Consider the following 19,261-nt stretch of genomic DNA (forward strand, 5'->3'; position numbering starts at 1 on the left):
CCTAAAACCCTAGTCGCCCTTTAAAAAGGGGAGTATATAAAGTATTTCTCCCACTTCCCTAGCGTGCCTTCGTGGTGTAACGGTAGCACGCTGGGCCGGTATTACAGAGGTCCGTGGTTCGATTCCCGGCAAAGGCGACTGCTTATTTGTCATCTTGCCTGCTTTCAATTAACGTAATGTCTCTACAGTGGCGCCCGAACTAAAAGGTGTTGGATGAGGTTTCTCCACACTCAGGATTTGGCGATTGGGTCCCCTGAAAACCCCAGTCGCCCTTTAAAAAGGGGAATATATAAGGTATTTCTCCCATTTTCCTAGCGTGCCTTCGTGGTGTAGTGGTTCTGCACGCTATGCCGGTATTCCAGAGGTCCGTGGTTCGATTCCCGGCGAAGGCGGTTGTTAATTTTTCATCTCTTCGGCTTTTCCAATTAACCTAATGTCTGTATAAGTGGCGCTCGGACTAAAAGGGGGTTATGGATGATGATTCTCCGCACCCAGGATTTGGCGACTAGGTCCCCTGAAACCCAAGTCGCCCTTTAAAAAGGGGAGTATATAAGGTATTTCTCCCGCTTTCCAGCATGCCTTCGTGGTGTAACGGTAGCACGCTGGGCCGGTATTCCAGAGGGCCGTGGTTCGATTCCCGGCGAAAGCGTTGTTAATTTTTCATCTTTTCTGCCTCTAAAAAAATCCTAATGATTCTACAAAGTAGCAAAATTTAGAAAAAAAACGGCACGGATCGGAGAATTTGGTGTGGTGGTGTATTTAATTATGGCAAAGCACACTAGGGCTATCTGCCTAAGGGGAGGGATGCCTTTCGTGGAGGACTTTCTAAGGGAAACTGGCTCGTATACACGTTACACATGGGGAAAACCACGAAAACACCCATGCGGCCAGCCCGTTCGCGGGATTCGGAGAATTTGGAAAAACGTCTAAAGCAAATTTTTACAAAGACGCAGATTAATGCATTGCAAGAAAAGAAGGTAAAAATCAGGTGCATTAGTGAAGATATTTCACTTTGCATTGTCACAATAGCTCTGTCATCTAAAAGCTACGATTTTTGAAAAGGAAAAAATGGGAATTCTTTTACCTTGTTCTTTTACCTTACTTTAAAGAAATGTCGCGAAAAGATAGCTTAAAAGGCAAAAAAGTGGATTGCTTCGAATGTGGCAGCTAATAAATAATATTTGAACAGCTTGTACTTGCAATGCGATTGTGCAAGTAAGCATTTATATCATTTGCATTTAAATATAATATGTTTTGATTTGAAATATTTTTGAATGACATTTTAGAAGTTAATAGCATAAACCATACTTTTTTTTTCCCAATGGCGGGCACTTGCCTATAACAGCATTGGCCACTACTAAGGCCAGAAGTGGTGGCCATTTTATTGTGGAAGCACCTAATAGGCGGCCACCGCTACCATCCTATGAAGGGACAGCCAATTTTGCAGCCACGCTTTCTCCGCGATTCGAACCCGGGCCCTTCGGTATCGCAGTCAGGCTCCTCTAACCACTAATGCCGTTTGGGCGGCTAAACCGTATTTTAAATGAGAACTAATTTTGTTAAGTTGGTGTATTTAATTATGGGAAAGCACACTAGGGCTATCTGCCTAAGAGGAGGGATGCCTTTCGTGAAGGACTTTCTAAGGGAAACTGGCTCGTATACACATTGCACATGGGGAAAACCACGAAAACACCCATGCAGCCAGCCCGTTCGCGGGATTCGAACCTCGGACCGAACTACCAGTGTTCAGCGACTTTACCGCTCGGCTGCTGGTGGGCCTTAATTTTGTTAAGTACTTGTTAGGTTATTCTTATTGTATGCTTTGTAACTAATTATTGATTCGATTTTGTGCTAGCTTAGCATTCTAGACAAAATATAATAGTATAAAACACCCAAAGTAATTGCCATAAAAAGACCTCCCTCCTTAACCCCCACTTTTAAAAAATTAAATAATTTTTCAGGTACTGTGAGTAAAGCTGTTTTCTCAAAAATAAGATAAAAATCTTACATATCCCAAATAACACACTCTAAATAAATTCGCTGGTTCGATTCTTTATTAATTCTCATAATTAATTACAATTAACTCATAGCTGTGACCAGCATTCTTACACCGTCGATGGCGATTCTCAAACTCGTGTGATCATCACATTACAGAAGCGCATGCGTGGATTACATTACAGATGCGCAGGCGCGAACATGCCGCCCGCGTTGCAATGCTTAGCATTCAAATATTGTAATTAAGATATAGCATAAAAAATTAAACAAGTATATCATAAACAATTCTGAATAAGTACTATTTTATAAAATCATTATTATAATTAGACATTTACCATATACATTAGCGTATAACTCAAAGCAATACAATATAACATTTCAGTTACATAATGACATTTTATGTGAAGCACATTCAATACTGTACAATAAGTATAAAGACAATACTCATTTTTGTATTGGTAAGACACATAATTTAGTAATTGGTCGTTTGAAAGTTCCAGTTTGAGTTTTTGCTTTACACACGCGAACCTTTCCATCTTTACCATTAAATAATTCTTTCTATTATACGACCAACCGCCCAATTACAACAAGGCAAATTATCTTTAATTAAGACCATGTCTCCAACTTGTATATTGTTTTTAGAACTTTGCCATTTAGATCGATTTTGCAAATGACTTAAATAATTGGAGTTCCATTTTTTCCAGATAATTTGTACTAATTTTGTGACCTGTTGCCACAATTTTAACCTGTTAATGTCAATTTCCGTGATATCTGGCTAAGGGATCGAATTAATTGCTCTACCAATTAAAAAATGCCCAGGTGTTAGAACCTCTAAATCATCAATGTCCGAAGAAAAGGGTGTCAATGGTCGGGAAAATTCCTTCAATCTGAATCATAATTGTTAAAAATTGTTCAAATGTCAATTTTACATTACCTACGACACGTTTGAAGTGGTACTTAAAAGATTTAACTCCAGCCTCCCAAAGGCCTCCAAAATTGGGTGCTCTGGGAGGAAGAAATTTCCATTCGATATTCTCAGAACTCAAATAACCAGCTAAAAGCTCATCTTGTTCGTTCACTAGTTTGTTTAACCTCTTTAATTCTGCATTTGCACCTACAAAATTCGTAGCGTTGTCACTACAATTTTTTACAATTTTTCTACAAACATTTCTACCACTTACAATCCAAAATTTTTGTCTTATATGATATAACAAAGATTGAGGACCCACATGCAAATATTTTAAATGATAGTAATTAACTATTAACTCTGTTAATTTATGTTTAGAAGGCAGAATAATAGGAAATTTTTTCTCATAAGTTAAATTGCTATTTTTAAATCTACCTCCAACTCTCAACAGTCCATTACTGTCAATGAAAGGGTTAAGACTTTTAATAGAACTATTTCTTGGATTTTTTAAGATCATTTATCTCATTTATAAAATACTCACACTGTACTAATTTTATTAAAGTTTTTTCAGCTGCTCTCAATTCTCCCACTTGTAAATTACCTACCTTCTTTTGTTCTTGCTTACAATTCTTGTAAAACCTAAAACAAAAACTTATAATACGAATTAATTTTAAATACTTATTACTGCAATTCAATAAATCATTAATAAAATTATTCACATTCAGATTTAAACATGTAGATAGTTCAGAATCAGCAAAGCTTTTAAGTTCATTACTGTCCTTTTCAGTAATTGCTTCAGGTATAACTCTTATAGGGTACCCATCCTTCATTAAGAAGTCAGGCCCGTTCCACCACAGTTGACTTAATTGCAGTTTTTTGGCAGACATACCTCTAGATATGAGATCTGATGGGTTTTCTTCAGAAGCGATATGATGCCACTGTGCTCTTTCAGTCAGATCCTGTATCTTTGAAATCCGGTTTGCAACAAATGTCTTGAGCAGATGTGGCTCTTTGTTGATCCATGACATAATCATAGAATCGGTCCAAAGGTGGATAGCAGTAAGCTCCAATTTTAACGATGATTTCACTCGATGTATTAGTTTAGCTAACAGCACTGCTGCGCAAAGCCCAAGTCTTGGGATTGTAGTCTTCTTTAGGGGGGAGACACGCAATTTACTGCACACCAGCCTCACTGATGTATGGTTTGTTGCTGATGTTGCTTTACAGTAGATAACTGCTCCATATGCGGTTCCTGAAGCATCACAGAAACCATGTAATTCAATCTTGATTCTATCTGGTAATAAAATACATCTATGGACTTCAATGTTGTTAATTAGCTGCAAGGTAGTGGAGAATTCTTTCCATTCTTTAGCCTCCTTTTCTGGTAAAACATCATTCCAGTTCAATTTTAACAGCCATAATTTCTGCATAAATATTTTTGATACAATTATAACTGGGAAAACTATGCCCAATGCGTCAAAGATGCGAGATATGACGGATAACACTTGCCGTTTCGTTACCTTTACGTTGTCTTCGATTTTAACGTTGAAGCTCAAACAATCTCCTTTTGACTTCCAACCAAGTTTGCTGTTTGTATTCCACAAGTTTTTCAATGTTATTCCAAAACTGTTTGATTTCTCTTGACATTATGCTTGCAATCTTGCGAAGCCTCATTTGTTCTTCTCGCTCAGCTTTCTCAGCTTTTATTTCCTTCTCTTGAAAGTACTTCGTGATCATACGTGCACACTTTTTAGCAGCAGCTTTCTTCCATTTTCGTTCTTGAGCATAGTCTGTTGCTAGCCATACCATTTCTTCTAAAAGATAGTCCCAATGAGCTTTTATACGTGGACATTCTGCTACATTTGGAAGTCGTTTTAGAGACCATAATCCTTCTTTTTTTAGATCGCCAACTCTCTGCATAACATAGGCTTCCTGCTTAGCTCTCTCCACTATTTCTTCCTGTGATCCAATTTGAGAATAATAGACTGAAGATATAGAGTTATGTTTTGCAGATTGCTTATGTGTCGTAAGTGGCTGTCGGACACCTTTAGTCGCTGATGTTTGGGATCCAGAAAATGAATCTGCCGAACGCTGTAATGAAGATGGCAATGGTGGAAGGCGAGAAGGGGATGACTGGGAGTGACTAGAACTCACTGTATTGGATTTAGATGGAGATGAATCACATGATGCAAATCTGCAGTGTTTCACTTTTGATGAATATCCGTATCCAAAATCAGCGATATTCGTTGAAAAGAACAAGCTGGAAATACTTGTAAACACAAACACTCCTGTGTTCTCAAAAACGAAACACTATTTATTCACGCACAAAATTCACGCTCCGGTCGACTACGATCAGATATGTTTGGGTCTCATCCCAAATAACACACACTAAATAAATTCGCTGGTTCGATTCTTTATCAATTCTCATAATTAATTACAATTAACTCATAGCTGTGACCAGCCCTCTTACACCGTCGATGGCGATTCTCAAACTCGTGTGATCATCACATTACAGATGCGCATGCGTGGATTACATTACAGGTGCGCAGGCGCGAACACATATATTTATTTAAATGTAATATAGATGTGATATGTAAGTATAAATTACAAAATTATTTTAAAAGTATCTATTATTATATTGAATCTGAAGAGAAATATGCCAATGTAAAATTAACAATTAACATCAACCTTAGATTAGCAGAAATTTTGCCACATATACCATATATGTTTAAAGCTATGTCAATCTAAGTTTTTCTTTTGATAATTTTAAATAGCTGTTATCGCATTTACAGCAGTAGCAGAATTTTCTCAATTAGCATGCAGATAAAGAAATAATTATAAATAAAATCTCATAAAAAGGGGGGGCAAATTAAAAAAAAAAACTTTATGTTAAAAGAGTAGCGCATTTTTTCAAATTTGAATAAGTATTATTAAATTTTTTAATATTCAGCGTAAAATGCATACAGCAGTAACATTGTCTCTTCAGAATTATAGATATGTTTCTCCCGCAGTTCGTTTTAAACGCTGATTCTTCAAATCTAAAACGCAAATTATGTCTATGTTGTGAATTGCATCTCCGGGCTTCGTGTCAACATGACTACGTCATCACTTCTCACTTCCCGACTTCCTGCTTCAGGGGTGAAAAGCTGTATGAGCTAGCCTTTCTCTTTTAAGTCCTGGAATGTGTTAGCTGCATGGGCGTTTTTGTGGTTTTTCCCATGTGTAATGTGTATACAAGCCAGTTTCCCTTAGAAGGTTCTCCACGAAGCATCCCTCTCCGTAGGCAGATAGCCCTAGCGAGCTTTGAAATAATCATATAAGCCAATCTTATTACTATGAATTTTGAGGAGTTTGAAGAGAAACATGCCAATGTGAAATTCAAAATTGGGTAAAAATGCGACTTTTCTTCAGTGTAGATTTTAAATAAAGCTCCGTCAATCTTTCTTCTTAAGAGGAAAAAAAATTGCAAAAATATTTTTGTTTCTGAAAAAGAGACTTGTGTCTGATCGCTCTTTTTTTCGAAATCAATGCGTTTTTTGTTCCAAATTTACGTCAAGCTAATTTTCTTTCTTTATCTAATGATGTTTGATGGTCAAGGTTTTCAAAATGTAATTGTAAAAAATATATAATCTTTGAAGGCTGTTTTCCAGAAGATTCAATATATCGTTTGAAAAATAGGATTATCTGCTTTGTTGTATAATTTTACGTCGTAAGGTAGTAATGCTTTAGGGTTTATCACTTTTTTTTTTTTTTTTTGGCTTGAAACGTGAAGGAAAAAAAAATCTAATCAAAAATCATTTTCTATAAATATTGATTTTAGTTTGTCAGTTGATCCAGATAAAGATAGCTATCTGATTAAAGGAAATAAACACCATCGTGAAGTAGTTTCTAAAGAACATCGGCTTGTATTTTTAATACACTGTGGAGAAACCTATGAAAACCCCACACAGCCGGATTCGGATGGAATTATCAATACTCATCCTATCCATTCGGCCATTTTCTATGAACAAATATCTATATTTTATTTTCCAAGCGAACGCAGTACGGAATCATTTGCCGGCTTGTTGCATTTTCACAAGCTGAATTTTTCCGTATTCTCATAACTACGGAATTCAATTCTGAGTATCACAATGTTACATAATAATAGAGTTCCCTTAAACATAAAAAAAGCACTGTTTTTAAATTACCGATTTATACTACTTATAAAAGATTCATTAAATAAGCGAAGATTCGTAGGCAAACATTCATAGCAAATAAGCGTTTATTTACCCCGCCCAAGCGGTATAGTGGTTAGCGTCGCTGACTGCCCGGGTTCGAATCCCGGAGAAGGCATCGATGTTTGTAAATGTATAGTGTCAGCGCGGTAGGCGACACTCTAAATATGTAAACAAACATTAACGGAAAAATACATTTTTAACATGCATAATATTTTTTTTCAGTCAAATCATGCATAAAATCTTCCGTTATATTTCCAGTTCAATGTAAGGTAAGTAAGTTAACTTGAAAGAATATTTAGTTAACATTTATATTTGATACTTACGCCTTTTACAAAAAAAAAAAAAAAAAAAAAAAAAAAAACACCCTCAGAAACAAGTACTGCAGTCTTTAAATTGAAATAAATTTCGAATTGAAATCACATTGAAGTACCTAATGAAACTATTGATTCGTCTAAATCGGAATGGTTTTGTTGAATTAATTATTGCAAATCAATCCAAGAACTATCTGCCTGAGACCAGGATGCCTTGATGGATAGATCCGAATTCATCCATACATGGAGGAAAAAGAACATAAAAAGTTCCATGCAATCAGTCGTCAGTCCGTTTGCTAAGAGAACAACCCGGGCTCGAACTGCTGATGTTTAGAACTTTTGTCTACCCTGCCCCAGATGGGTCAAATCGCGTAATACGGATAAGCCTTTTTAGATGTTTTCTGTGAGTTTTTTTTACTTCCAGTCGCGGCAGAAAAATAAAAAGAAAATTCAAATAAGTAAATAATACTGTATTCAGTCACGATGACTTTGATGGATTTAAAACATCTGTCGGGCGAAAGTTCAAAGCTTTTATGAAGCTATCTAGAGTTTTTACTGGGAAATTACAATTTGACAGTAGCATTATTTTCGCCCCCCATTTGATTAGATTAAGATATTCCTGCCCCACTTACTTAAACAAAGGAGTAGTTTTTGAAAGTTCGCAGTGCATAAGATTTAATTGTCTTGTTAAATAGAGAATTGCACCTTAAAATCAGAATAACTATGAAATATTTAATTATGAATAAATATCTTACGAAATATTAAATAGTATAACGGTTCGCGGTAGCTTCTGGGAAGCTAAAGCTAATATGAGTAATGCTATGCAATCACTTGTTTCAAGGTGTCTATATTGTTTTAAGCTTTAAATTCCTATAAATATTTTCGATTTATTGTTTATAGGGTCAAATGATTCTAAAACTATTTTCTCTAATTAGCTTATCGTGCATACTGTTTCTAATCAGCTCAAAGATAAATGAAAGAACTTACGCGTCACGTCATTTTCCACTTATTAAAATTTAGAATAAAGCATGATAATAATAAGTTTTCGATTACGCTTCCCTATTTCCGGTGTAACATCACTTTTTCCATGCGGTGTGTTCTTGTTAAATTTGCGCTCACAGATAGATTCGGTAGTCCCCCCTCCCGCAGATAGAACACCTAATAGACAAGTACCTGACATTTGGGAGGGGGAATATTATTTGTATATGTAATCAAATATTACTTGCATATGTAAACTACCGCTATCAAACAATTCATAAAAAGTAAGTATACTTTTAAATGCTTCTTTCTCCCTCAGTGACTTTTATATTATTCTCAGAAGGACGAACCAGCTATTTTAAGAACATTTAGATACGAGTGTTGCTAAAATATTTTATAATCTGATATTTTTATAATCTATATTATTCTCAGAAGGACGAACCAGCTATTTTAAGAACATTTAGATACGAGTGTTGCTAAAATATTTTATAATCTGATATTTTTATAATCTATATTATTCTCAGAAGGACGAACCAGCTATTTTAAGAACATTTAGATACGAGTGTTGCTAAAATATTTTATAATCTGATATTTTTATAATCTATATTATTCTCAGAAGGACGAACCAGCTATTTTAAGAACATTTAGATACGAGTGTTGCTAAAATATTTTATAATCTGATAAGGTCTAACACATTCCTAGATAGCCCTCGAGGCTTTGCCATAATCAGACACACACACACACACACACACTAACACATTCCTCACTAGTTCTTAATGCATTTTATACTGCCATACCTACATAATCTAAATTATATAGTAAATCTATAGTAAATTCTGTTGTATATAATAAAGAAGTTTCACTAAAGTTTCTTTAATTAAAGAGACCTTAATTAAGTTTCTTTGATTAAAAACCATTAACATAACCATCAATGCTAGCTATAGGCGTCCTTTATTCGGCATGAGATGTGTTCTATAGAAATACTATAGCACCCGAGGAAAAAAATGGAAAATAAAAGAAGTTGATTGCTTTTGAAACACCAAAAATGAATATCTATTTAAGTACATTTTATAGTAAAGGTAATTGTACATTTCAGTAATCATTCTCATCATGCAAGTTTCTCCTTTCCCTCCTATCTTATTTTTTATTTCTTCTTTCCTTCGTATTACTTGATTAATGCTATTTTTACAGCAACTAAAAATATTCTTTAATTATTTCTCGGAATTCAAGTAATCACCTCTTGGCTGTCAACTGTGACTGACCTGTGACAGTAATCAACTGTTAGAATAGCTGTTTGCAGTTCTAAAAATAGTATCAAGAATTTGCGGTTTCTTGAAATCAAATTAAGAAAAAAAAAGCAATTTCAGAATTTTGAGGTGCATTCGTAATTTAATGGAATTTATGTATGCTGCGTATATTTAGAATTTTGGACAAAACAATTCTTTTATTTGATTAATTATGAAATAGTAATTTGACTTCTTATGAAAACACAAATTAAATAATACAGTGTGAAATTAATTCTAAATTACGTGCCTCAAGTTGTCTCATAATTCTGATCTAGGCGTTAGTTTACAACGCTAAATTTTCTAATGAGTGTTTAATAAATAATTCCTATGAATGATGTAAGCTCGACAAAATTCGGCTTCTGTTTAGTTGAATATTTTCATTTAATAGCAATACTAACTGTTAAATTTTGAGATAAATGAAAATTAATTTTAATTAACTCAGAATTTCTTGTCATATGTTGTCTTGCATTTATAGTAATTCTTAAACTCATTCCGAAGAAGATTTATTTTTTCATTTTAAATACTTTAGGACTATTTATTGGGATGTAATTAAAGTAGTATATAAAACTGAAATATTCTCTCTTTCAAGTTGCTGTATCAAACCCTTAGACCATTAAATTGCAATTAAAGTTTTTTTCCCCCATTATCGTTAAATATACGAACGTCCTTTATTTTGTTTCTATTTTTCAGGGCATCACCGTCAGCAAAAAAGAGCTTCTGGGTTTATTGCTAGTGTTTATAGCTTATGTTCTGCTAGGTGGTCTCATTTTTATGCTTCTTGAAAGCCCCCTGGAGGAGCAGCTTAGAAAAGAATTAGATGAACTTCGAAATGAATTCCAAGGTAAAATTCATATTTTCAGTAATTATTTATATGCTTTTGAAAAGCAGAATTTTTCAGTCTAATATTTATGTAATAATGTAGCATATGAAAATTAATTAACCGTGTCTGACTGCATGATGACTTCATGCGTTTTACTAACATGCCATTTTATTATTTTAGAATTAAGAAGGTGTAAATTACGTTTGTTATGTACGGTTTCATAAGCTTGGATTTCAGATAAAATAACTAAAATTGAATTTGATTTTTATTCTCCGAATGTATAATATCTGTGATATTCCTTATCATACCTTCCTTACAGAGGGATTCGGAAAGAAAACGCCAATTTTTGTCCACTCAGACGTTTTTTAAGCAACTCAAGTCTATTAATTTTTGTCATGTTTACAATGTGCTAAAATTGTTTACAATGTGCTAAAATTGTTTACAATGTGCTAAAATTGTTTACAATGTGCTGTGCGTGTTAAATTTTATTTTTGTATGTTTATTGCTCCAAATTTTAACAGCGATTAAAAAATTTATTTATAAATCCTCCAAACTGCTCATTAACATTTGAAGACGTGATATCCCATTTCAAATGTTTTTCGCGTCAGGTTTTCTGCAGATGGCAGCAAAAGTCATGTCACTTCAGTATTTTTCTTCCCTTCTTTCCAGTGATGAAAATCATAAAGCGTGCCATTTCAGCTCTTTTTTCCCGCTGGAGAAGAAGTTTTTCTTTAACAAATAATAACCGTAATAAAAGGCATAGATTAAAACTGTATTGAGTAAATACCAGACTTATTTCACCTACTTCACATTAAATCTTATCTATAACCAAAACTACCATAAACAAAAGACTCAGTTGGCTTTTTCAAATAGTTTTAATTAACAAAACACAATTAAGATAAAACATTACAATTAAGGGCGTTATAATTACACATTTAGGTTACAAGGTAAATCTCGGGAAACATCATGCTTAGTGTCTTGAGTCCAGTACGTCGACTGACTGCTATAGTCTTTGTTGGCCGATGTTTTTCCGGCGGCCGCTAGGTGGCGCACGTTAAGCCGTGGGGTTACATATCTACTTATCAGCCATCAAAAGTTTATTAGTGAGAAAACTCTCTCATAGTTTGCTGTAGAAACATCGAAGCATCGACTCAAAAATAAAATTCACTCATACTTTAAACAATCCTCCCTACACCCAAATTGTGGGTGAAACAGGGATAAACGAAAAAGAGGGGACATTTTACGGTTGATAGATGACACCCATTTAACTGTAGAAAGAGGACGTAGCATTTATTTTAATATTGTATAATAACTTTGTTCGTCAATTGGCCAAATCCATTTCACTATAAATTTTTCATCGCTCTGCACGATGAAGCAAACATTTAAAAAAAATAGTTTTTAAAATAAAGAACATTTTATTAAAAACTTTGAATAGCAGCATCATGTACAATTTTCATGTGTCTTCGGAGTATTATATTTTTCGATTTAATTTATTGCTAACCTCAGTTTTTCGTTTCCATTTAAAGTGTAGAGTTTTTAAAATACTTTAGCCGCGATTATTCTCTAGAATTCGACATCTTAAGATGATAACAATACACTGAATGACGATTAAGTAAGAAGTATCTGATGTGTACACCACATGGCTTCCTTATACTGTCTATTAAATTATACACATTTTTGCTGCACTTTATTTAAACTTATTTCTTCGAATTTCATTAAAGATACATTTCTCATTTAATCAATTCAGTTTCATTTGGCGGCAAGGCAAAAATACATAAAAACTCAAAACATCTTCATTAAAAATTGTAAAACATAGAAGAATCTAAAACCCCAAATATAATCAAAAATGGTTAAAAAAAAACTTTTTCTACGTTTAAAATTAGGCCGTCTAGACGGTACAGCCGTTAGGGAAGCCGACTGCGATACTAAAGGGCCCGGGTTCGAATCCGGAATGCCCAGAAAGGAAATTTTTAAAGCTTAATTGCTGGAAAAAAGAGTTAAATGACAACAGTTTTCAAATAATTGAATCCAGAGTAAGCAAACCTTATAAAGAGCAAACCTTGAGAGCATCGCAAAACGTTTAAAAATGAAATAAATACAGAAATAACCTTTGACCTAGGTTCCTCCTATTTTTGAAATTAAATTACCTAAAAAGTCTAAATTACCTAAAAGTTTGGAGCCAGTGGCTCCAAACATATTATGTCCATGGACCCCTTTTATAGTAGAAACCTAACAATAAATTCCGAAGTGATGTAACTCTACATATCTGCATAATAGGAAAATTGTAAATTTAACTTTGATGTCTTGAATGGTAAATGGTGATTTAAAAATAAAATATTTAAAAAAACGATATTTAAAATAGCCTTTATTGATATTATAACTTTTGTTTGAAAACGCAAAAATACGTTGTTTTTTTTTTCCAATGAGATGGGTAAATCTGATGGAATGGTATGAAATTATTTATGTTCGGCTCTATGTTTGTAACATTCGCATGTCTCCATGAGCATTAATTTCCATTCGGTTTCTATCTACCATGATCTGCACTAAATTCACTTTCTACTAGATGGCAGTTACAGGAAAGTAATCAACAGTTTCGCTACATTACCCATAATGAAGACAAAATTTGTAGCTCATTATATAAACACAATTTCTTGTATGCTTGTTCAAAGATTGACTTCAGCTCCTGACTTATGGATAATTCAATAGATTGATTCTGTATATGTAAGAATTCATCTGAGTTTATGGGTGGGTCTGTTTGCAAAAGGATCCAATATCCAATCGGAATAACTAACTGAAGAATGTCCTCAAATGTTTGGCTGAGGTCAGAATAAAGAGCAGTTAAGTGTCGAGAAGAAGCAAACAAATATTCATCTAGTTTTTGTAAATTTGAATGATTTGGGAACTGAGAGCATTCCCCTCTCGCCAAGTCGTGTTTGTATAGAAAACGTTTTGCAAGAAAGGCAGATAATAGTTTTAATTTTGATTAAATTTAATTGATCGCATTCGAGCTTCTAAATGCTTTTGCGAAGTTTGAAAGTACGGGATTATTGATATATTATGATGTGTTACTTGTATGATTAAAAAGTTTAGTAAATTTCAATTTTAGTATATTACAACTTAAAAGTGATATATAAAGCATACTGAAATAAACTAACTTTTCTACCCCTGAAATATTTTCGCATGAAGCATTCTTTATTAAATTTCGATAATATTAGAAATAAATCAAACATGTCACTTTTTATAGGAAATATTAGAAAGGAACACTTAACTGAGAGCTAATAAAACCTAAATAAGTCCTCAAAATAATCATAGATGTCATTTTAAAAATTGTAATGCTATACACATACATTTAGACTTCAACCCTATTTCTTAATAATATCCTAAATATTGTTAATTATAGATATCATCTTTATTTCTTTAAAACAAGAACTTAACAAATAAGCTAGTCATATAAGTTATTTTTTTAATTAACTAAACAGAGCAGCAGATCACTGCCTTTAATTTCAGGAATTCCAACACTGAAGAGTGTATAAAATCATTCTAACTTGCACTTTTAGATAAACAAAGAACTTCCCATGTCAAGTAATAAACTATTGTAATGAAATGCTCTAACCTATAGCTTTAACCTAATTTCGAGAACATTATCGAGAAAACTGCCAAGACGAGCAAGAATGTTCTCGCTCCGTCTATGGCATATCGCCAATTTTGTCACCAAGCGGGCGATTTTGCGCCAAACCTGGCAGTCCTTCCGTTCTTTGCCAAGTTCTGACAACCCTAACTCCGCTTTGCGGGAAAACGATCTTACCGCAGCTGAGTATTTCGTAACACTGCAAACGTGTTTTTGGAACTGTCCTGAGTAATAGTGGCAGATAAATTGTATTTTGATTTTCATCAAGTTTTGAAAGCAATCATTCCAAATCCGCGAACCCATAGAACCCAATAACTGGTGTCAGGAGTGAGATTTGCGAGTGAATGCCAGTGACTCGCCTGCAGGAGAAAGCCACGGCGGAAGAAATGAAAGATTTGATGGACTTGTTTGCAGCTGTAAAAGCTGAACTGAAAGAAATGAAGGCTGAGATGAAAGCCGGCGAAGAAGAGTTAGTTAGCGAAATAAAATCGTGTGGAGTAGAAATAAAAGCCGGAGCGATTTCGCGCGAAATCTGGCAACTCTGCCTTTCCTTGTCACTTTATGGCGACCCTAACCCTGCTTTGCGGGAAACGTATCTTACCTCAGCTGGGTATTTCATAACATTGCCCCACACCAAAGACTGCACGTCCCGGGTAATACAATATTTGGTCAGAAAGCAAATTCAATACAAACAAAAGGTAAAAAACAAACAAAAAGGATAAATAAAGATAAAAGAAACAAATATTTAAACTATTTACAAGTTACGTACACAAATTAACTACATAAAAATGTTAACTTATATAAATTAAAGTTCAGAATGATTTTCAGTTTCAGGCTTTTCATTAAGTTATACCTGGGTTAATTACTTTTTCCCTGCAATTCTGAGATGTATTTCTATTTTGCATATCACAGTCTGAAGATTCAGTACTTTCAGATTTTTCATCCACAAGAAGATCTGAAAGAGTTTACTCACCAATCTGCACTTTATTCGCCTCATGTGTTCAGATTATATTCGGTATTTTCAACAGTTGGTACTTGCCTATTTTCCTCTATTTCCCGAAAAGCAGTTCCCATGCTTGCATTAGAGTTAGGAACAGAATCCGATTCTTTACAAATAGAAGTATCTTGGCTTAGAATCAAGTTTTAGGTCTGTACAATAGGAGACACACACTTTATTTGTGAAGATGTATTTTTCTACAATATTGGAACACTGCTCAAGCTGTACATCAGCTTTTCCCAACCCTACGTCACATGAACTTACGGACTGCGATTTCGTAATTCCAGTATCAGTTTCTACCAACTTAACAGCCACATTTTCACTTTCTTCCATCTCTACTTCAGACACTTAAGAAGCAGGAACTTTATTTCCATGAATTATTTCTTCACCTTTTTCAGATGCTTTACTAGCCACTTCTTTCATTTCATCTTTACAACCAGTATTATCGCTTTCTTCCCTTTCCACTTCAGACACTTTAAAAATCTAAAGCTTCTTTGTCGTCTTTCATTTCTTCAGCTTTTCGTTCTAGTTCTTTAATCTCGTCAGTTGTTTCATACCTCATTTCTTGAGCTTTCTCAGATAGTTCATTAGATACTTCCTTCATTTCTTCATCCTTCGATTCTTCAGATGCCACTATTGTCATTTTCACATGTTTTATTTTGGCTCTAATTTTCTCTCTAAACTCCAAGACGTCTCTTATAATCTCATTTTGCTTCACTTCAACTCGTTAGAGTTGCTCTTGCACCTTTTCTTGACGGCATTTATTTCTGATCGACACGATTTTATTTTACTTACTAACTCTTCTTGTCCGGCTTTCATCACAGCCTTCACCTCTACGAGTCCAGCTTTCACAGCTGCAAACGAGTCCATCAAATCTTTCATTTCTTCCGCTATGGCTTTCTCCTGCAGGCGGGTGACTGGCATTCACTCGTAAATCCCACTTCTGATAAAAGTTTATTGCGTTCTACCGGTTGTTGGATTTGGAGTGGCTGATGACAAAACGATGAATCACAATATAATTTATTCGCCATTGTTACTCAGGACAGTTTCAAGAACATGTTTACAGTCGTCAAAACACGCTGAAACAATCAGTAACACAGCCTTGAGGCCACAATGGTAAAGACAGCCTCACGACAAAGCACTAAAGTACAGCTCCCGACTCGGTTCAAGGTAATCTCTGAATGCTCAGTAGTAGTGTTTTTGAGTCGGAAGCTGTATTTTAGTGCTCCCCCCCGGGGGTTGACTCAGGAGAATTCCTGGGAAATACTGGTTAGATCTGTACCTAGGCAGTCTCAACCACGGGGGTATACAAATTGTCTTCACAGGACTAGAACCCGAGTATTGTACTCAGGTAGGTTCAGGCTTGGCAGGGACCGTACTGGTACTGTCGTGTCTGTTCCTCTGGCTGTGGTGGAGCTATATACAAGATGTTTGGGCCTTCTCGATGGGGGTTCAGTCTCCAGAGTCCTAGTGGCGGGGACTGACATAGTAAGGCAGGGCACCGATTTGACGTACGATGCTGAGGGAGTAGTGCCCCGAAGCAAAGGTGTCTCAGCGATTTGAATTAGTCACAGCGATAATCTTCTTCGTCCTTCTGGGGCTGTGTATAAAGCCGGGCAGCGACTGTGGGGCCTGCGCCGTCACTGAGGGGTCCGTCATGGCCCGGATATATAAATCCTCGAAAGGCTTACCAGGACGAGGGTCTTGGTCATGGAGTTCTGTATTTTAGTGATTTACCGTGAAGCTGTCTTCAGCGTTGTAGCTTGAAGGCTGTGTTGCTGATTGTTTCAGCGTGTTTAACGTAGTCTTTTCGACGACTGTAAACTTGTTTTTGGAACTTTGCTGAGTAATACTGGCGAATAAATTGTATGTTGTTTCTTCATCAAGTGTTGTCGTCAGTAACTCTAAATTCACGAACCCGTAGAATGCAATACTACTGCAATCTACGTTTATTATTTTCCAAAAAAAGTTGAACGTACAAAATCATAAATAAACTCTCATTTAAGGGATTCCTTTTGATTTTATTAACTTCTCTAATAACATAATCTAGCTGGACCATAGAAAAGTTCACGACTTTTATGATGAATGATACAATGTACAAATAATAGTACAGAATGTTTTATATTGAAATATATATATATATATATGATATATAGGGGTTCAGAAAGAAAGCCTAGGTGTTAATGCTATAATTGTTTCATTTTGATAAATCCAATTTACGTGGAAATACCCATGTTTCTACAGATGTTCTGTGTATGCCCCTCCGGTGAAACGGCAAATATCTTTGCGGCATTCCAGTTCTTGCCACAGTCGTGGTAGATTATCCTTTGTTAATGCTTCGTACACTTTAGTTCTCTGTTGCTTCAGTTGCTTTAAGTCCTGGAGAAATGGAGGCACTTTGTCTTTAATAAAATCCCGTAGGAAAAAATCACAAGGGGATCTCTATGGCCAAAAAAGCAGTGGCATAGCGTTTGACCTAGGACGGCCATTACAGCGATGAAGCTAAATGATTGTAAGTTTTTATGTCAATGTGGTGGAGTTCCGTCTTGCTGCAGAAAGAAGTCCGGAACTGCTTTCTCCAACTGAGAGAACAATCATTCTGATAACATACCTCCGTAAAGGCCCCCAGTAACGATTTTTCCAGGAAGAAAAAAAGGACCAAAATCACAACTTTTGAAAATGTCACAGAAAAGATTCACCTCTGGAGAATTACGCTCATGTTCCATTACACCATGTGGATTTTCTGCGCCCCAAAATCTTAAATTATAGAGATTGTGGTATAGTGGCCGAAACCGCTATGCAAACCCTGGGTTGTGACATCAGGTTCAAAACAAAACACAGCATAAAAATTTTATTGAACGCAAAAAAAAAAAAAAAAAAAAAAAAAAAAAAAATGGCTACATACAATTCGAGAAGAGAGAAACTTACTATTTTTAAAAATCAAATTCTATACATTTTACGTGCAAGAGCAATTCGTGGCTCTCGAGCTTGCGTTTTTAACATTGCCAACGATTTAATTATTTTCATAAAGACTATTTTAATAACTATTGAAAACGTATTTTGTAAGTTAAAAAAAATTATAATTTTCAGCTTATGCTCACGAGACATCCTTGTCCATATAAATCTTCAGTCTATTCTTCTTTTATGTAACCTTATCACAACTCCTTCCCTCATAAAGAAATTTTTCTTGACTATGGAAGGAAAAATTCTAAATACATTTCACTGCTTTCAAAACACAAGTGGTAACCCTTTAAGTGATAATAGAGAAGTCAGTTAGTTACATTACCCTGCACTTATTTCTAGATAACATAACCGCATAAATACAACAAGAATAATTTAAGCTACTCCTAATGTCTGCCTTATACAAAGCATATTCCTCAAATTTTACACAATGCTAATATTTAAGATAAAACATTTAATTCTAACAATTTTTTTGAAAATGAAACACACAATGCAAACAATTTTGAATATACACAAATATAATTCCAAAACTCAACAAAAATCATTTTCACCCATTTTCATTACTTTTTTACCTTACTTTATATCCACTAGTGATATCCAGTCACTAGACTAGGGCACGACTCAAGCCATCTGCATTACCGTGCAATTTGCCTGGCCTATGAACAATTTCAAAGTTGTACTGTTGGAGGACACAATGCCCAGCGAGTCAAACGAGAATTTGATCCCATCATTTTGTTTAAAAAAGTAAACGGATTATGATCCGTCTGGATCTTGAATTTTGCCTGTCTAAGTAATGACTTAGTTTCTTCAGTCCATAAATAATGGCCGCTAGTTCTCTTTCAATGGTGCTATAATTTCGCTCCGCTTTAGTAAACATTTTGCTAAGATACAGTATAGGGTGTTCCTCCCCATCCTGAATTTGAGACAACACAATACCCGCACCATAAAAGCTGGCATCTGTCTGCACAATAAGTTCTTTAGAATAATCTGGTGCAAATAAAACCGGAATTTTTACTAGTTTGGTCTTCAGTTTATTGAAAGCCTCGTCGCACTCTTTTGTCCAAATCACTTTTTCTTTTTTGTTTTTGCCCTTCAAAGCGTCTGTCAAAGGTGCCGCAATACTGGCGTAGTCTTTTATGTACCTTGCATAGAAGCCCACAG

The 19,261-nt window shown here is 35.0% G+C and overlaps 1 protein-coding gene across 4 annotated transcripts in view; it reads left to right on the forward strand.

Annotated features, from left to right (window-relative positions):
• The window catches only part of LOC118191847 (potassium channel, subfamily K, member 16-like), a 277,734-nt gene that overhangs the window by 170,009 nt on the left and 88,464 nt on the right, over positions 1-19,261 (forward strand). For all 4 annotated transcript variants that reach the window (XM_085813392.1, XM_085813393.1, XM_085813395.1 and 1 more), the window contains exon 2: positions 10,385-10,535. In XM_085813392.1, the coding sequence (XP_085669518.1) occupies positions 10,385-10,535 (151 nt within the window). The remainder of the gene's footprint in view (positions 1-10,384; positions 10,536-19,261) is intronic.

Source organism: Stegodyphus dumicola, chromosome 3, assembly GCF_044657685.1.
Source record: "Stegodyphus dumicola isolate Sdum_Otavi_A_Nest chromosome 3, ASM4465768v1".
NCBI classification, from domain to species: domain Eukaryota; kingdom Metazoa; phylum Arthropoda; class Arachnida; order Araneae; family Eresidae; genus Stegodyphus; species Stegodyphus dumicola.